The 20692-nt window shown below is 37.8% G+C and overlaps 1 protein-coding gene across 2 annotated transcripts in view; it reads right to left on the minus strand.

The window, feature by feature from the left end:
* LOC114481603 (insulin-like growth factor 1 receptor) overlaps positions 1 to 20692 on the minus strand; it is a 92787-nt gene that overhangs the window by 64650 nt on the left and 7445 nt on the right. For both annotated transcript variants that reach the window (XM_028476569.1, XM_028476561.1), the window contains exon 2: positions 4819 to 5385. In XM_028476569.1, coding sequence (XP_028332370.1) covers positions 4819 to 5385 — 567 coding nt within the window. The remainder of the gene's footprint in view (positions 1 to 4818; positions 5386 to 20692) is intronic.

Raw genomic sequence — 20692 nt, forward strand, 5'->3', positions numbered from 1 at the left:
GTCTGATATGGTTCACCGTCACCTACTGATCGGGCGTTTACGTGCTATATAAACGTTAGCGCAGTTAAATGTTTTTTCATTAAAAACCCATGATTAAGAAGATCGATTTGGATCAATACAATAACTGCGCTGTAAAATATTCCGATATATCACCGAATCCATTTTTTCTTACCCAGCAAGGCTTGAATTGAATGCATTCTTGCTAATGCCAGACTAAAGCGCGAGACTACTGGGGTTAGAGTAAAAAATGAATAAAAAAATCCATTTCAGTACCTGTGAAACGATTTTGTAAAATTACAATGAAATCAATTGAAGATCGATTAAATCCATTTTTTACCCCAAGTGTAACAAAGAAATAACTAATGTGTTGTATCCATTATAATAGCGTCAGTTTAAAATGAGTCTTGTTGCCTTGTGAAGTAAATGACTTGAGTTTCATGACAAACGTTCTTTTTGTGGTTGCAGAGGAAGTTATGGCAGAGGGTCTACCCCTTAGACCCCTGGGATTTTCAAATGCCAATGTACAGGATTGAGAGTTGTCCTGTGTAAACTGTAAACTGTTTCTAATGTGCATGTGAGGTAGCTGCTAGCAGAAAACTGTCGTCCGGTCAGCCAGCTTGACCACCTAACTGTCGGCCTCTCACGCTTTAATGAAGCCTGACTTTACTGCCAGACTCCTCCAATAAACCGCCTAATAAATAGCACAACAGAGCAGTCTGCCGTGAGTGCAGCAGCTTTCATGTTGTCTGGGAATCAATTGTGCTTTGAGGAAACAGCGGCAGGCGCTGATGGCCTGTTTGCCCTCGCTGACATGCTCCCTTTGGAGCGCCAGTGCATTGCTTAAGCATGCACTCCGGGCTATTCTGCACCTTTTCTAGATTAAGGCTGCTTTGATCGACTAGAAAAATAAGAAAATCATGACCATCTCTTGGACGAAAAGATGCCACTAGCAGCACACAGCTAGGGGGAATCAGCACCTGTCCTTCCACTCTTTAAAAAATACTTTTTATACATGCTCATAGGCAGTTATGAACCACCCAGAGGTCTCTGATCATCTAGGACAAACCTGCTTTATGTTCCCAGAACAAAAACCAAACAAGGAGAAGCAGCGTTCAGGTTTTTATGCTCCTCATCTGTGGAACAAACTCCCAGAAAACTGCAGGTCCGCTAAAACTCTGAGCTCTTTTAAATCAAGGTTGAATAGATTTTTATTGAACACTGTTTTGAATAAAAAAATAAATAAATAAATTTAAAAAAAAACTTACAGTAGTCTCAACTATTTCTCTATCAATATGGGTAAAGCCGTCATGCAAATGTTATCGTTGCTGCTTCCTGGTTATTTTGTCTACAACTTCTGTTTTTTTGTTCATGCTTGGTTTATTGGAAAAGACCTTTTGGAGGAAGCTACTTAGTGGGTCAGAAGGTTGCAGCGTTTCTTCTCAATGAGAAAGCAGTGAGTTCAATTGGACGGTGTTCATGTCTTTCTGAGTGGAACTGGGCCTTTTCTCTCTCCGTTCCCGCTCCAATGATTAGGTATGTAATGGATTCTAAAACAATATAGATTTAATAGAATTGTTGGCATGCATTTATTTAGACTTTGTGTCTAGAACATCTGTATTCCTTAGGGGTGTGTCCTCAGTCCAATCCCTAACACCCGTTCCATCTCGACTGCATCGCATCCACATAGAGAACATCATCCTGAAATTTGCGGATGACAGTGACACAACCTCACCCTGAACACTAACAAGAAGAAGGAGATGATAGTCGACATGAGGAATCCATTCCAGTGGAGAGGGTGAGCAGCTTCAAATACCTGCGGGTGCACGACATCCGTGAGGACTAACTTCACACAGCTGGTGAAGAAGGCTCCACAGCAGCTGTATTTCCTGAGGAGACTGCAGAAAATTTGGTATGTCAGCAGAGTTCCTCAGGAACATTTACAGCTGCAACCTCGAGAGCATTATGATCAGCTGAATCTCTGTGTGGTACAGCAGCACGACCGCTTAGGACCGCAAACGCCTGCAGAGAGTGGTAAAGACCTTTGAGGATCAGCAGGACCCTACTGCACTCTCTGTAGAGTAGTTAACACCACAGAGTCCACTGGAGAGCTGCCTCCATCATCACCCACCCCCACCAGCATGGACTATTCACACCTCACAGGAGTGTGAAATGTAAAACGTCAAAGTTCTTTTCTGCCACCAGACTGGCAAACAATAAATAAGGATTCACCATACTTTGTACACAAAGTATGTAGTTTTCTCTATCTGTATATGACGTGTTTCCACTGGTGGTATCGGCTAGGGTGTCACGATCCGATATTGGTCCGATATCAGCCTGAAAACTTATATCAAATTCAAATTTACGATTTGAAAAAAAAAAAAATTCAAATCATTTTTTATTTATTTTATTCAATTGTAGAATGTGTAGATATTATGTTGAAGGTTAACATTTATGTAACCAATTGGTTAATAATAAATGAGTCAGTTTTTCTCATACCTACTGTTGCTGACTATTGTTCTCTGTTTCAGTAACATCATTTGATCAAGCCTTTCCTAACATTCCACACTATAAAATAAGTCATTATTTTTTTTTTATTAAAGAAAAAAAAGAAAAGTAATAAAAGTATGTATGATTCATGCTGAATAATATCGGTATCGGCCGATACGCAAGGCTGCAATATTGGTATCATCAGAAATGAAAAAGTTGTATTGGGACATCCCTAGTATTGGCTCTACTCAGCTCTCATTTTACGCATTTCCACTGGGAAAAAGTACCTCCTCCATGGTACATGGTGCTGCTTTTTTTAGTACATCCTTTGTTGAAGTTCCAAAAAAAGCAGCCCTGGTCTGAAAATGTGAGGCTCAAAGCAGATACTGATTGGTTCAGAGAATCATCACAGCGTAGAGTCATCAACTCACACACAGAGGGGAAGCATTTGGCCAACATTGATTTTTGTTGGCGATCTTGTGAGGATGACAGCAAAAGAGTGCATTCCGTGGCGTCTGGCTGTTTCGCATATCAGGTTGGTGCTCAATGGAAATGCTCCAGAAAGACAATATCGGGTCCCGAAAGCAAGGAGTGCAGAGTCATGTAGAGCTGATACCGCCAATGGAAACGCACCATTAGTGACATTCTTTGCAAGGAGCAAAATCAGTTACACATATTCCAACAAGAGCACAGGGGGCACAAACCTCTGCCAAGCGCCAAATTAATTGCCAAATATTGGCAGTTCGCTGGATCAGTGATCCTCATCATGTACCATGATCATTCACAATTTAAACAACGGCTTGGAATACATTTCTATGACATTTATTAAATATACAGCAAGTCCAAATGTATAGGCACCCCATTTAAAAAAAATGCATTGAAATAACCAATTTGGTCGATTTCTGCTGTGTAATTAATTATTTCTTATTTTTTAAACTATTAACTATATGTTCCAAATAAAGACATCAATCAATTTAAATCAATCAATCAATCTGGATGAAACTAAGAGTATTTGAGGAATCAACCTGACATAGTCAAATTTCATAAAGATCAGTTAATTAATGTGATTTTTTTCAAATTTCGCCAATGATGAGAGATAGGTTTTTTTTCAATTGATGAAACTGATCCAGAATCTTTATATTGATCTGGATCCCCTCAAAAATGTCATGGAATCTTTCATGGCTTAAGGACAGGTTCATCATTGTCTCAACTTCTGATGTAATCCTTCTAGCAGACAGAAAGAAAATAAACTCCGGTGAAAATACTACCTCTTTGGCCAAGTAATTAATTACAACTTGGGTTCATATTCTATCACACCTGAAGTTATTCAGAAAAAATCCTCCATTATATAACTGGAGGTCATCTACATCTGGAGCCACAGCTACCACAAGGTAGTCTGATGGAAGTGTGGGAAACAAATGTGGCACATCTGATACAGCTTGAATAATAGGAAAATGTTCAGTGACATGTCAATCATCAGAACATATTGTACAGTATTGTTCAGTTCATCTCATACTGATCTATATTATGAATACAGACTTCTTACAAACTAGAGTAATGATAAACATGCTAGATCTATGTATCCATCTAATTGTACCTCCTTCAGAAACCAAGCATCCCTGTCTTTTGGGACTTGTATCAGGTCGGTGCATACATACACATATTTGCTTCTTTGTGATTTTGTCTCTGAGTTCCAAAAACCTTCAGGGTGTGTACGTATGTATGTGCACATTTAGAAATCAATGCAGTACAGGCGAGTGCTGCGACAGCTTCATGTCAGAAGAGTGAAAACATCAACATGCTGAGGCTGCAGCAAGGCGCCAGTCACCAGGGAAACAATTCAGCCAGACGCACATACACACTCACACATACACAGTCAGCCAAAACACACTGTCTGCGAGGCAACAGCAAAACAAATCATCTAAAGCACTGCCCTCGTAAACACAAAATTAAAGGCAGCCTTTAGACCTTTTCATACTAAATGCAATTGCAACTGCTTAGCTGTACAAGCTTTTGTTTGTTTTGGAGGGTGGGAACAACTAAAGTGACCTGCCACTAAACACCTGAATAGACTGGATGCAATTCCAACAAGATCAATACATCAACACAATCCTTTAAAATGGGGGCAAATGTAGATTTTTCTAAACAATGTTTAGCCGTTAACACAAGGACCTACAGACTTGTACATCATTCCCTGCCAGCTTGCCAGCTTTCTCACAATCAAAATCTAAATTCACATTTACACAAATCAGGGCAAGAGAACAGAGCACTTGTGCACACCTATTTGCAATTCAAATCGCAATGAACACACAGGAGCGGCAGAAGGCTTACCTTTCTGACAGTGATTAGAATTCCAGCAGCGATAGTTGTAGTTGTTGTTGAACATAGTCTTCCTGCACTGGGGGTTGTTCTCCATGATTCCGGGGCAAACGTCGCTGCACTCCTTAGACTGCTTGTTCCCAGCGATGTAGTTGTTGAATTCCGCGTCCAGTATGAGGGACCAGTCGATGGAGTCTAGGTAGCAGAGCTCAGGGTTCTTCTCGATTCGAATGGCTCCCCGGGTGATGTTCCTCAGGTTGTACAAGCCAATGTCCTTCAAGCTCGTCATCTCAAAGATCACCAGTGCGTAGTTGTAGAAGAGGTTGCGGCCACGGATGACGGCCAGGTTGGGAAAGAGCGTGCTCAGGCTGTCCAGGCCGGACACTCGGAAGAGCAGCAGGTAGTCGGTGATCATGGTCAGCTTGGGGAAGCTGAGGGACCGGAAGACTTCCTGGTTGATGTTGTTGCTGTTTTTGTCACCAATGAGGAGGATCTGCAAGTAGCCCTCCACCACTGTGCAATTTTCCAGGCTCCGGAACTCACTGATGTCATTGCCAATGTCAATGCTTGGGCCACAAACTGGATTAGGGAGAAAGCAGAGATGAGGAGGTCATTATTCAATTTTTTTGCAGGTAACAATTATAAAACAATGAATTTACTCTCTTCTGTTTTCCCCCTTTTTTGTGGAAAACCCTATGATAGAAATGTAACCTCAAATCTGCATTGGTAACACAAACTGGGATTCCATTACAGATTTTCGTAAAATAAAAGCAATATTTCCAAATGTTGACAAAGTATAATTGTGCTTTGAACGTGTTTCCACTGAACATTGTTTTGGCCAAGAGCCTCGTAACTCCCGTGAAATCTCATCCCGTGAAACTTTGCTGCAGGAAGATGGACGCTCAGAACCACCTTATAACACTTCGTATTCTTTTCTTGTTTCACACCTAACACAGTAATCCTTTTTAAGTATAATGCTAAGAAACGTCTCGGTCTCCTCTTCTGTCTACACGTACTGCGCCATGTTTTCTCAGATATGTGACCAGGTACATCACACTCTGTGACGTGTATTTTGCGATACATTTCAATATCAAAACTTATCAAATTCCTCCTCATGAAAGCGTAAAAACTGTTTAGCTATATTTGAGGGGTTTTTTCAAAGTTCAGGTATTTCCATTACCAGTTTGTATTGGCCTATTTAGATTTTGCACATTTCCAAGGGTAATGGAAACAAAGCTACAATGACTCAGTCAAAGGATGCAGTTGGGCGACAGTGGCTCAGGTGGTAGTGGGTCATCTTCTGATCGAGAGGTTGGGGGTTCGATCCCAAGACCTGACTATGTGTCGAAGTGTCCTTGGGCAAGACACTGAACCCTAAGTTGCTCCCAGTGGTCGACTAGCGCCTTGCATGGCAGTCCTGTCCCATTGGTGTGTGAATGTGAGAGTGATTGGGTGAATGAGCTGATGTGTAAAGCGCTTTGAGACTGCTTCAGTGTGGGGATAAAGCGCTATAGAAAATCAAGTCCATTTACTAATCTATTTTGAGTTGAAAAACCACATTACACACAGGCATCACGCTCCACCTGTATGAATATTTATCCTTCTGATCCTCTAAAAGTTTTAGAAAAATCCTATTCTCAAAAGGCAGTAAGTATTAGATCACACAAGTGATTAAACCACTTTGTTCATCCATCAAAAGAAAGAGATTTTCCTTGAACGTGAAACAGATTCTAAGGAAATCTCCCTAAACGACACAAAATGTAAAAAACAAAAGAAAAAACAAAATACCCTATCTTTTTTCACTTACAATTTTAAGACTTTAGTATCTTAGGCAAAGCCAGAACTCAATCCATAAATCCTGAAAAACAATGACCTGAAAAGAAATCAGCTTGTTGACATCATGACATCCTATTAGTCAGACAGCATACACACAATAGTCCTTTGAGCCAACGTTTGCGTTTCACGGTGGGAGCTCTGTGTGGTAATAAAGGAAAACAACAAAACATGGGGCAGATGTAGGGTTGGTATCAATAAATCCATATTTGTTGTTTAGGACAATTAAATGCATGGATTTTTTCCATGACTCACGGCTAACTATAAAGTTAAATGATTGGATCAATCTCAAACAATCTTATATATTAAAAATTAGAGGTATCCTGATCCGATATTGATATCGGATATTGGTCCGATATCAGCCAGAAAACGAATATCGGATTTTATCGGCCAGCATCTAAAATCACTGATAAAAGCTCTCCGATAAAAATTTCCGCTCCAGCACTTCTATCCATAGGTGACTGTAGTTCACACTCCAACATAGTAACCTACTGTTGCTGACTATTGCTCCCTGTTTGAGTAACATCACTTCATCAAGCCTTTTCTAACATTCCACACTACAAAATAAGTAATAAAAGTATGTATGATTTGCGCTGATATCGTATCGGATGAATATTGGTATCGACCGATATGCAAGGCTGCAATATCGCTATCATATTGAAAGTGAAAAAGTTGTATTGAGACATCCCTAATAAAAACCCGAATGTCCAAACCTCACCGTGGGAATCCTGATTACTCAATCAAGAAAAAAAGCTTTGAGAGATTTAAACGGTATTGATTTGAGAAGTCCAACTACCCGCAAGTCTTCTTTTTATTCACTTTTATTTACAAAATAACTTAAGGGTAAAAAAAATGTGTTGAAAACATTAAGAAACACTCTTCAATACATATAGATAGTGATAAATACACAGAAAATGTCTCTATTTGCTCTTCAATATTGACAGTGCACATGAACAGTACTGTTGTTGACAGAACAGTTTTGCTTTGTCGTTCTTATTTCCAACCTCAACTTAAAATGAGTGACAGTGTAAATAATTTTGTTAGTCTTGATTTAGTAAACAATGACTTTTTTTTTATTTGCCCTGATACAATGACACTTGCTTGTCCACTATAGGGACAAGCTCAAAGTACCTTCAAGAAATCAAAGGCCCACACACTCCAAGTCCATAAAAGACATCATCAATAACACAGGGTACACACTGTCAGTGGATCAAAGAGCGTGTGAAGTGAAACCATTGACAATTACAAGGAGAGAAATAATGATGAAGTTTACCAGGCACTGTGGCATCACTGTTCTGCCACAGGTTCTCCATGACCTGGTGACAACCTCATATTTACAAAGCATGATTTTCCCTTTATTAACCATATTCATCTTCCAGGCAGCCACACAAAGAGCACTGGCTTACATGTTTTTGGTCTGGAGGATAAATCTTGGTAACTGAGAGAAACAGTTAAACTCTTCTTGTTAAAGTTGAGTCCTGAAATCAAACTAGTGACTCTCTAGGGCAGAGGTTTGTGAGTCACGTGGTTCTTGTAGTACAGGCTTATTTGTGCTGATATATAGAGATCCTTATTTAAATATTTCATGATTCAGTTTTCTTTAGATTAGAAACAGAATCACAAGGCAAAGTTATTCAAATAATAGACATATGAAAGGATTACAAAAACGGTATGTTCAAAAAATGGATTTTTCATGATCACGGAAAATGGCAATCCAAACCATTTTTGTTTTGGGACAATATCGTCCATTTACCTGCTATTTTTCCTTGGAAAACAGGTGACCGAATGTCTAGCAAGAAGTGTAGCAAACAAACATACGTCTAGTTTACCTTATAATCTTGTTTATAATTTGCGCTACGTAATCACACGGCTACGCGGGATTTCATGCAAAACAAAATGGAAATAGCTATACGACAAAGACTAAACCCGTGCTTACATATTTTATGAACATAGCACACATTTACATGTACATTGTCATGTAAAACGTTGGTTGAGTGCTGAGCAAATGTAACTAAAGGATATGTAAAATGACTCGCAATGTAATGTTGCGTGATTTTAGCGTAAACCTCCCTTTTTCTTTAAGGCATCTAAAGCATAGAAATATAAAACATGATTTAAGAAAGTTTAATAGCCAGAAAAGTCATCGACATAGACTATAGTGTAATTATTTGTGTCAGGTTTTTCTCAAAGTAACTACTGGTATAACTTTGGCTAAATATGGAGCTCATTCATGTGCAGATTCTAGTAGGATTTTGAATAAAACAAGTAGTCCTGTTCAAACTTTGATGGGTTGAGTAGCTTTGGATTGATCGATTCAGTAGAAATTCTTGCGGAGCTCAATTTTAAAAGTTCATGGAGCAACAAATCGGCAGCAAAAATGTTTTAGACTCGTTAGAGGAGAGGTGTCAAATATATAATCAATGAAACTTTTAAATAACTGCAAAATTTAATGGATGGTATTTATTAAATAAGACAGTTACCCATGAACTGAAACAGTGATGTTTGAGGTTCCTGATAACATTAGAAATTACACACTTTGATATACTTCACATGGATCATTTTTAGTTTTGAAGCTGGAGTTATTATATAGGTTATGCTGTGAATATATGGTTCCAGCTCTCTGGAGAATAACTTATATAGCTATATAGGGTCCAAAGAATGAACAGAGTTTGCAGTTGCAGCGAACAAGGCTAAAAATGGGTCGTAAATGAATGACCCAGTAACCTAAAAAAAAAAAATAACTGCTTTGATTTCATTTTAGATGACCAACTCTGTAAAAGACGGAAGGAATGTTCCATAAAGAAACTCCTGTTATACTCCTTAACTGATTACCAGTCTATGCATACTGTGTATTTACTTAGGCCTAACATCAAGATCATACATGGCAACTGGTGGCGTGGGGGCCACATGTGGTCCTCGGTCTAATTTTGTGCGACCCCCAAAGTAAATGCACAAAATGACTCAAAAAACAAACAGGATCACTACAAATAAATAACTGAAATGACAACAAAAATACACAAAAATGATTTCAAAAACCAACAAAAGGGCCAATAACAGACAAAACAACAAAAATATATGAATGAAAAAAACAAAAACACCAACAAAAATACTCCAAGTGACTCCATAAAAGCACACAAAACAACAAATAAAATACAGAAAAAAACAACAGAAATTTAATAATAATAATACATCAATTTTATATAGCGCTTTTTTGGACACAGAGAAAAAAAAGCAGGAAGGTGAATTTAAAAACAGCGTTGACATTTACCATCTGGCAAGCAGATAATTGTTGTTCATATTCAGTCTGTTGTTTAAAGGATTACTATTAGAATGCTACAGTTACAAATGATAGAGAATAGTTTGCATACATGGTGATTAGAGAGCATTTGAACCTGAAAACAATCTTGTAAAAATGTGATTCATCACCAAATAGATGTAAAGTGTTTTTCTGCCTATCTTAGTTTCTTATCCAAGACATTTTTTCTTTTCTTTTTGTTTTGTTCGTGCTTGGATAGGGACTTATATTACCATGAATAATTAATTAATGAATATAGTGTATGCTTAATGATAATTGAATCAATAGTGACAATAGAATGTAATAAAATAACTACATTTTCTATTTTTCTTCTTGTATTGGGACTAAGATTCAGTGTTTGAGATTAAAGGAAATTAAACGTTTGAAATTGAGCGAAAAGAATCTTAATATTAGATTAATACTGAATTCATAGGTGGAAATGTTTTCAGTCCCTCCTCAGTTGTATTTAGACAGCGGAGGTGAACAGAAAATAACAAATAAATATTTTGTTTTACTAAATTAAAACCAAAACAGAATACAGAAAAATCAAAAACCAGACAAGCAGCGTTTTTCTGTTTTAAAATTAAATCTTCCGTTTGTGTGATATTTGGATATTTACGAGAAAACTATGAACAAAAGCTTCATGTTTTAAGCTCAACACACAGAGGGGATCCACAGATGTTAGCGGACTTTTAGCAGCAGGAGGCGGAGCTTTTATACTCACTCAGATCTGATCCACTTCATAACTTGGTACCGACCAGGTTGCTGAAGTTTAAAATGAATAATTAAAATCCATAATTGAGACCAAAGACAACCCTGTTGTTATAGAAAAGGCAGGAATGAGAGAACTCCGGCAGGAAGCTGCTGACTCTGTTAATGTGTAAAAGCGCAAGATCATTTATTATATTAATCCACTGGATGATAAATGGACAGTGCTCTGTAGTTAAACTTTATTACAGCACACACACGCTTCTTTTAAGTACACCCATTTACCGCACACACTGGGATGAGAGATGAGAACACATTGTTTAACTGTAGTATGTACCTGCTGAGCCGTCAGCGTATGAATGAATGAATGAATTAATTAATTATTTCACCCGTCTGTGCATACGATCAAGACACAGGCTTCATAAGGTGACTGTAAATCAGTCCATCAGATACAAATCTTTGTAGTCCAGCACACACTGACTAAATCCCGGAAGTTAGCGCTATAAGAGCTAATCTAGGTTCGTAGCATACCCCCTCACTCCTGGACAAAATAAAAAAAAGGAGCAAAGCATAAGTCACATTACTGATGAACTGGTGAACTTATAAAGTTATTAATACATAAATAAATAAATAAATAAAAACAAAACAATGGATGCTACGTAAAACATGCACATATGTTATTAAAGGAACCAGAGGTGGTGTAATGATTCTACTGGTGCTCCTCGTTTCTTGTGATTGACTTCCTTGTGTGTTGGCGGAAAAATATTTTTACTGCCCTTAAAAAAGCTGTAATTGTTTTTGCAAAAGTGTCTAAGAAGTTTTACCATCTATTGTTCCTCACACCAGCCTCACAGTCGATAGTCAGTCACCAGTTTATTTGGATACTATTTGGACCGTAACACTGTTCGGTAAAGTTGGCAGATATTCACAGATTCAGACTTCCAGCATCTTTAACAAAACGTCAACTACACACAAATTGCGCCTCTTTACCATCGGTGTGAGGTGGACAACCCCAACCACCTCAGGAACTCTTTTTACCCCTGGGCCATCAGGCTCCTGAATGATGGACACTAAACACTTATGGTGCAATATCAGTATCTGTGTGCACATGTGCGGTTGGGGGGAGGGTTCTCATTGGTTGTAATAGGGGAGGGTATTTATAGAATGTAAATGTTTACAGTTTTTATGTTTATTATTCTTATATTGTAGGTATTTTTATATTTATATATATTTTTATGACTGTCACTGCACTGTAGAGGGAGTAGTCCATCATAATTTTGTTGTTCAGCTGTGATCAATCTATTCTATTCTAACAACATGCTACAAGACCATTTATCAAACGCAGAGAATAAGTCTGCCCCCGTCTGTGGGTCCCCTCTGTGTGGTGAGATTAAAACATGAAGCTCTTGTCCTAGTTTTCCTTAAACATCCAAATATCACACAAGCAGAAGATTTAATTTTAAAACAGAAAAAAAACGCTGCTTGTCTGGTTTATTATTTTTCTGTATTGCTGTTTTGGTTTTAAGTCAGTAAAACAAAAATAACCACAACATTTATTTGTTATTTTGATTTGATTTTAAAACTGAATAACCAAAGAACGAAGGGTACACAAATTCATTAGCTGCTGGCAAACTACTACAAAACAACCTTCACCATTTTATTTAAAAATGTAAGCAGTGTGACATCTACAGTACTCCTCCCCCACCAAGAATAAAGAAGTTTCAAAGTACATGACTTCAAATAAAGATGTGATATTAGATTGAAAGCTGCTCTGCATGAATTTGTAACTTGGGACTGGACGGGATTGGTATCTCTCTGGTGTCACTCATGGGGTTTTCACCATCACTCACGTGTACACTGTTGGTGGAGCAAAGAAACATAGTCCACCTTTCATTATAGCTTGTGATGAGGAGCAAAGTGCTCCATGAATAAAAACAGCAGCGCAGCCATACGGTTGACATGAATAAAAAGAAAAGAGTGCTCCTACAGCGTAGCGCCCCCTTACCACTACAGTGCCCCTCAAATCACACTGGTCTACTGAATTGTAGACTTAAAAGGTCTGCGCTTTTGATCAAATAGCAGACAACAAACCACAGCAGTGTGCTGCTTCTGGTGTCAACAAAATGCTAACGTGTATTGATAGGCTTTTGTGTGTTCAAGTGAACATTTGTCTCATGTTTTTAACCCCAAGAGGAGAAACTTGCCATTCACAGGAACCTTCCAGAAAGCAAAGCCTAGATTTAAAAAAAAAAAATGCAGCATCTGCATGGTCGCTGACTATTCACCATCAGACAATTATTGGTGCTGAATAATGGGGTCATTCTTTGGATCTCTAACTGTACCTCCAATCGGAGTGAGGTGCTCTGAACCAGTGATTTTTCTGGTGACCCCAAAGACATTTTTTTTTCTAGAGTTAGCTTTCAATCATGTTTGATCTCAGATATGTATACAGTATATATTTTATCTTTTTTTTTTTTTTTACTGCATTTTAGTTTAAATTTATATTGAAAGTGAAAGTATGGAAATACAGTTGTGTGTTGCTTAGGGCTGGGATAAACAATTATTTTTTTAAACGATTAATCTAGCAATAATTTTTTCTCTGCATCAATTAATCTAATGATTAATTTTTTCAGTTTGATTAGATTCGATTCGACTCAATTATCTCCCCATTAATTGACTAAAAGTAATTTATACATGTTGACTTGCATATCTAAAATGAAAAAAAAAAAACATGAATTCCTTAACAGTGCAATATATGTTTATTGCTCTTCAACTCAAAATTCCAAAATAAAGTTCAAGTAAGAATATAAAAGTACAAAATAATGTATTCAGAGTCAGAGGTAACATTCATTAAAAAACAAAAAGGCAGTGGAATGCGGCAGCCTGTCATGGTGTCCTTCCTGAATTAACAGAATTTAAGATTTATGTTGAAAACACAGGCCTAGCTTACTGAAAAAAATCTTTAAAATCTTTAAATTCTTCATTCGAATGAAAATAACAACAACTTAAAGCAATACACTGACACACATTTTTCTTAAACTCAAAATTCCAAATGCTAATACAGGAAGTGCTTTTCCAACAAAACATTTTACCTTAAGAATTGTGTGTGTGTGTGTGTGTGTGTGTGTGTGTGTGTGTGTGTGTGTGTGTGTGTGTGTGTGTGTGTGTGTGTGTGTGTGTGTGTGTGTGTGTGTGTGTGTGTGTGTGTGTGTGTGTGTGTGTGTGTGTGTGTGTGTGTGTGTGTTGCTGCTGATGTCATGGCGGGTCTTTCCCCCTTGTCCCGTCGACGCGCTGCCGTCCGGTCACACCCGGGATAAAGGACGAGGGTTACGGGAAACAGCTACCCTAGACGAACGAGTGCATGCCTTTACTGCCTTGCACTTTTGAAACTCGAGGAGCCACACGCATTAGTTATTCTCCGGCACCGCCATCTTTGTTTTTCTTCGGACGACGCATCGGCACGCATATTTTGCTTCAAAGTATTTTTTGCATTGATGTCATCGCTGACATCGACGCGTTGTCCCAGCCCTAGTGTTGCTATAATAATTTAAATAAAGGAATAATTCTAAAAATTCTAAAATCCATTTTAATTTAATAGAAATTTAAAGTGACCCCACATGGGGTCCTGACCTCAAGGTTGAAAAACCCTAATCTAGTGGCTCCTGAATAGAGTTTTTTCAATAGTTTTTATCCTTTCTAGTCATCTCACGCCTGGGGTAGGACCAAGACTGAAACTTTGTTAATTTTCCTCTATCTCCCAAGTAGTGCCATCGATAGCAGTCCGATAACAGCCTGAAAAAAAATATCGGATTGAAATTTCCGATTTTTTTTTTTTTTGCAATTAATTTTTCATTTAGAATACTGTAGATATTATGTTGAAGGCTAAAATGTATGTAACCATTTAATAATAAATAATAATTAATGGGTTAATAATAAATGGGTCAGTTTTTCCCCATACCTACTGCTGCTGACTACTGTTCTCTGTTTGAGTGACATCATTTGATCAAGTCTTTTCTAACATTCCACACTACAAAATACATATTTTTTCTTTTTCTTTATAAAAAAATAAATTAATAAAAAAAGTAATAAAAGTATGTATAATTCATGCTGATATCGTATCGGATCAATATCGGTATGAGCCGATATTTCAGCCTTGCGTATCGGCTCATACCGATATTGATCCGGTACGATATTATATCGGAAATGAAAATGTTGTATCGGGATATCCCTAATTGACATTAACACTTATTAATAAAAAAAATTGTGCTTACCACTAAAACAAAGTATATAATTTCTTTAAAAAAAAATAATGAGGTTTTCACTGTTGGGTCGAACTCGGATGAGAAAAACTGTGGCACAGTTATTTATTTACTTGCTGTTCATGTGAGTGTGTACTGCAAGACCTGTGCACATGCCTCTGCATACATCTGTGGAACCAAACAGTAGTTTAGTCCACTGTACTTTCTTCTTCTTCTTTTTTATTTCCAGTATTCAAGCCAACGAGAATGCGCACCAGCGTCATTTGACTTCATGTCCGCAGAACTGCGTGGGAAATATCACACAATCTTCTCAAAACAATAGGTAAAAATATGTGTGGGCTGAATACCTTTGGTTTAGAGCGCTTCATCACCCATAGCATTAAAAAAAAAAGTTTATTTTTTCTCGAATCCTGCCAGATGTTCCTTTGTAATTTGCCTAACTTGATAAAGAACAAAAGACCTTGACCGCATCAAGAATCCAAAAACTGTTAATAGTTAGCCTTGGAAAGCACACTTCAAGAATTTGGTGACAAGTATCTTGTGTGGAAGCAAATAGACTGGCAATGGTTGAGTGACCCTATCCTTTATGGTTCATTTTTCCATTCCGTTAGTTTTAAAGCTTCATTAGCAATAGCATTCCTCCTCCAACAGCATTGGATTCCTATTCATATAGGGCTCTGTTCTCCCCTGTGCGCAAGTCAAAAAAGCAGCGCAGCGGCGCAGTTATTGGCTGCGTGCTATTCTCCCCCTGTACTTAAGTCAGTTGCTGTGCGCCTCCATCTCAGTTACACACTCTGGGTGGAGCAGCCCTGAAATGTGGGCGTTCTCATTCAAATCTGGCCTTACGCCCATTCTCACCTCTGCTTAAGTCCTTTTACGTGTTTATGAACCTCGAATAAGCGCAGCGCCCCAATAAGGTCAAACATTATATTGCACTAATAGTTTGAACTTTCAGTTACAATTTCAGCCACACGGACTTATAATATTGCAGAAGAGACTCCCAGAAAGAATCTATCCAAACGGATGCTGTCAGGGGGGTGGGGGGAGTCACACAAGCACACCAAAGGATTGACCATCAGCATTTCTAATATGTTCACATTTCAGTTCTAGACGGGACAAAATTGTTACATTTAATTATATTTTATCCGTGTCGTCCACTCCTTGTCCTGGAAGGGGGTGCGTTGTGGAGCTGATCAGCTGTGCCGCGGTGCACGCGTCAGCTGCTGCAGCTTGTTACAATGAAACTCTGACAGAAGTCAGACTGATGAACCTATTTCAACACTGTGTATACAAGTGTAAATAACAAGTGAAACATTGACGGCAGATGATGAGAATGACTAATGCGTACTGATCATTTCTGAATGCAGGATGTATGAAGCTAATAAAATCAGGCTTTCCACACAAACAAATGTTAATCTGGCGTTAATATGAGGGGGAAAAGAGAGATTTTAACAGTGGCTTGGACAGAAAAACGTGTCCGATCCTCATCCTGCAACAATCTGATCAATAATTTGATCAAATCAACCTGTTACATTGTTTGTCAACGAAGGCCTTTCAATTTAAAAGTGTGCTTTATAAATTTCATGGATTTCAATGACATTTAAAAGTGTCAGGAAAACTCCTTGTTCGGTGATTTCTAAACAGCCCCAAAAAAATGACATCATGGCCCAGTCCGCCACCTTTGCTTCAGACCGCCTTCATTCACAGACTACATGCTTTTTGACAATTAACGCGTGGTGGGCGTGTCAGGATCCTGGAACAGAGAATACGCACAGGAGAGAGGCGCATAGCTACAGGTGCGTAAAAAAGCATTTCAGTCCATACCAGCGAATAAGCCCATTGTGAGAAGATGATCAGGTGGTTTTTCTGCTTCTAACAAAGCAAGGTATTACACTAAATCAGCGTTTCCTAAACTTCATTGCCCCATGTACCTCTTAGCCTTTATTTTTTATCGCAAGTAGCCCTTAGCTCATGTTATACATTATTTATTTGTGTCTGCAGGCTCGTCTAAACTCTTTCCTTTGTCTCGTCCAACATTAACCTTGAATTTAGGCTTTTTTATTCATTTATTTCTGATATTTCACTCGTTTCAGAATTTGAACTTCACCTTTTGGTGTATTTTAAAGAGTTGTGCCACAAATTATTATTGATGGATGAGCGTGTGTCTGGAAATTGGGCCTAATAATCAGCATAATAATTTATTTTGGTGTTTAGGTTTCGACCAAGAATTTTCATTTTGATGCATTTGTTTGTTATCATAGTTCTCCATTTGGTGATGTACAAAGTACTTTATCATGTTTTTATACAAACCATGATGAGAAATCATAGTATTGTTTAGGAGGAGCACAATTTTTTTTTCTCTTGTTGATCTTTCACAAAATCATTTTTAATCTACAAAGGAGACCATTTGATTACTTTAATTAGAGTACCATATTTTGGGGAGAAAAGATACACAATTATAATTCAGTTAAAGAAAAACACTTGTTTTTATTTCTATAAAAAAGCTAAGCATACTTTGTACTGTACGCTTCACAACTAAGTTTTATTCAGTATTGTCAGTATGTTTTATAACAAGTTGATACACAATGCATAGTCTATAAAGATAGCAAAGGTGTGCAAGTACTGCAAGTTAGCAATAAGCAATTTAAAGATTAAAAGCATATTCATAATTGAAGAGCTACAATTTCATTGCCTATATAGTTGTAAATTAAATTATTTTGGGGGAAATAAAATGCAAAACTGCCCTTTAGAGTTGCAAATAGAATGGAAGCTTCATCTCACAATGATAGCTACATTATCACAGAGGAATAAGGTGAATAACACATATTTACAAGAGTTTATTTCTATTCTAAAATAATAATGTCAGCTTTTGAAGAGTTGAATGAGTTGAAGTTACACATTTTTATTTTTACTGCAGGAACATAAATATTATGTGGTATGACCATTTAATGCAAACATTTTTTTAACACTTGGCATTTCGTACAGAAACTTCAAGTGGCCTCTGCAGAGATCATGAGGCAGGAAACTGCGTGCTGGTATGATGGTTATGTCTCTCTCTGTAATCTACTTGTCAGCACACACTGTCAGCGACCCTCAGCCAGCCGCATACCTGTTAATACTCTCCCCAACACCCTGGCCAGTAAAAAGACACACACAGTCTGGTGTAGTTACGTCACAGAAGCCCTGAATGCTTTCACCCTCTGTGGCCTCACTGCAGCGCCAGCATGGCCGTCTTTCATGGGAACTGCCCCTGACTGCATGTCGCAAAAACACTAAACAACAACACCAAAAAAAAAAGTGTTCAGCTTGTTCAGCAGATGGGTGAAAATACTAAAAAACGGGAGAAGGTGGTTAAAATGTCTACCTTGTGTTGCTGCTCCAGCTGTGTGCACAAGTCAACTTCACCAGCTTTGATGAGTGATAACCAATAATTATGTGAATCTTTGGGTGTCTCACGATTTGATTCCAAATCTTAGGGTCACGATTTGATTCAAAATCGATTCTCATTTTAACCGATTTTTAATTAAAAAATTGATACATTGCAGAGTGTGTTGAGGCAAATGATGGCATCAAAACAATTTGTAGAACAGTTTGTAGAAGATACTTTTAAATAAATTGATTCCAATGATGTAATCACACAAAGGTTACATGTCATTTACTCATGTTAAACAAATAAAAACACACACTTACACTCCTTGTGCTGTCTATGTGATACATTGTAAGTTGGGGTCACTGTTGTTTCCTGTTGGGATCGTGTCATAGACTGTAAAGTTTGTGTGTGAGTTTGTATGTTATGGCCTAACACTGTTGCCGTAGTGGTGGGAAGTGAAAAAACACATGCTTGTGAGTATGTTTAAGTGTACTGTTTGATAACACTCCTAAGACTGTTTGTGAAAGTTAAGCATAAACAGTGTGTTATATAAATCATAGTCGATCATGGTAAATTTTAGCATAAGCATATACATGGGTCTTCCCACAGACGTTAGCATGAAGCTAGCACACTTTTTGTATAGTGGTATTTTCTATTAGAATACTAATGTATTTGTATGTTCAGTTTACAGTCTTTAATGAGTAAAGACTCTAAGCAGATCAACTGAATCAGAGTTTTTCTTGAAAATAAATAATTTAAAAAATTATAATTTTTTTTTTTTAATTGATTTTTGAAGTTTATGAACCGATTCAGAATTGTGGATGATTAGAATCGCGATGCTTATGTGAATCGATTTTTTCCCCCCACCCCAATAACCAGGGTTGGGAATTGCATTTTTCAGTTACAATAACGTTCTCAATTACTAATGTTCAATTACAATTAATCACAATTACTGAGCCTCAAATAAATAATAACCTAATAAATGGTAAATGGTAAATGGACTTGATTTATATAGCGCTTTATCACCACACTGAAGCAGTTTCAAAGCGCTTTACATATCAGCTCATTCACCCAATCACTCTCACATTCACACACCAGTGGGACAGGACTGCCATGCAAGGCGCTAGTCGACCACTGGGAGCAACTTAGGGTTCAGTGTCTTGCCCAAGGACACTTCGACACATAGTCAGGTACTGGGATCGAACCCCCAACCTCTCGATCAGAAGACGACCCTCTACCACCTGAGCCAAAAGTTAACCATCCTCTTGTGATAGCATCTCTTATGATAATGGCTCCTAAATCAGCTGTAAAATACTTTAAAAACAAATATCTATAATCTCATTTATCTTGTTAGAATTATTATTGAATGAAAACATAGGTTTTAATATTTTTGGTGTGGACGTCTGAGCCTTTTATGTGTCAGTATAGCCCTCAATTTCATTTCTTTTTTAAATGTTAAAATGTGGGAAAGCTTTACATGAAACATATTTTGATTGTTAACTACATATGTGTAGAACTGTAACAAGGTTCCCCAGTTTTGTGTTAAACATTAATTGACTTTTTTTAAATAGAATTTTCAAGGCAATTACAATTACAAAGTAAATTATCTAAACTCAATTACAATTTAATTACGACAGCAACAGATTTTTTAAATTACAATTATAATTACACCATAATTGTAATTAATAATCAATTACATGATTACAATTATATTTGACCCCAACCATGGTGATAACCTTTCCACCGACGATCAGAGAAATGCAGAAAAAAAGCAGGTGACACAAACAGGCTCTCTAAGCCACTGCCACCAAACTGCAGCGAGTCTGTTTATCCCTCATTTCCATCCTGTTAATGACAGACTGCCTGTGGGGGATGGTATATATTCATAAATACTTTTCCACTTAAGAGCCTAGGTGAGAAGAAATGTGTCGGGAAGCCTTGGAATCGAGGGGGTTGGGGGGTTGTAGTAGGGAAAGATGGCGCTTCCTTGGCTAATCTGAAAAAACCATGTGTCTGCAACAGCGAGCTTAATGGCGTCAACTTAACCTGCATACACTGACTGAACCAGCATAGCCATATTAGCGGCGGCACTAGGAAGCTTTCCGGGTTCTACCATCGCGACTCGAGAGAATAAATGTGAAGAACCACAGAGTTGCTCCCAGGTTTGTCCTGTGACCACTGAGGCCAACTGTAAACCCCATAAAACCCAGTTGACAAGCTCCTCACTCTTTCCAATCAACAAAACCCAGTCTGTTTTGCTTGTGAATGTACTTTGGCATTTTCTATTTAAAAACCCCAGACCCTGGTTTAACCTCCAAAATGAATGGGATGAATCAGGACCAATAATTACTGGAAACATGGGAATGTTTAAGGTGGTAGAGTACAAAATAAAGAGTTAGGAATGAGTACAGAAGCTACAAA

This window comes from Gouania willdenowi, chromosome 3, assembly GCF_900634775.1.
Source record: "Gouania willdenowi chromosome 3, fGouWil2.1, whole genome shotgun sequence".
NCBI lineage: Eukaryota > Metazoa > Chordata > Actinopteri > Blenniiformes > Gobiesocidae > Gouania > Gouania willdenowi.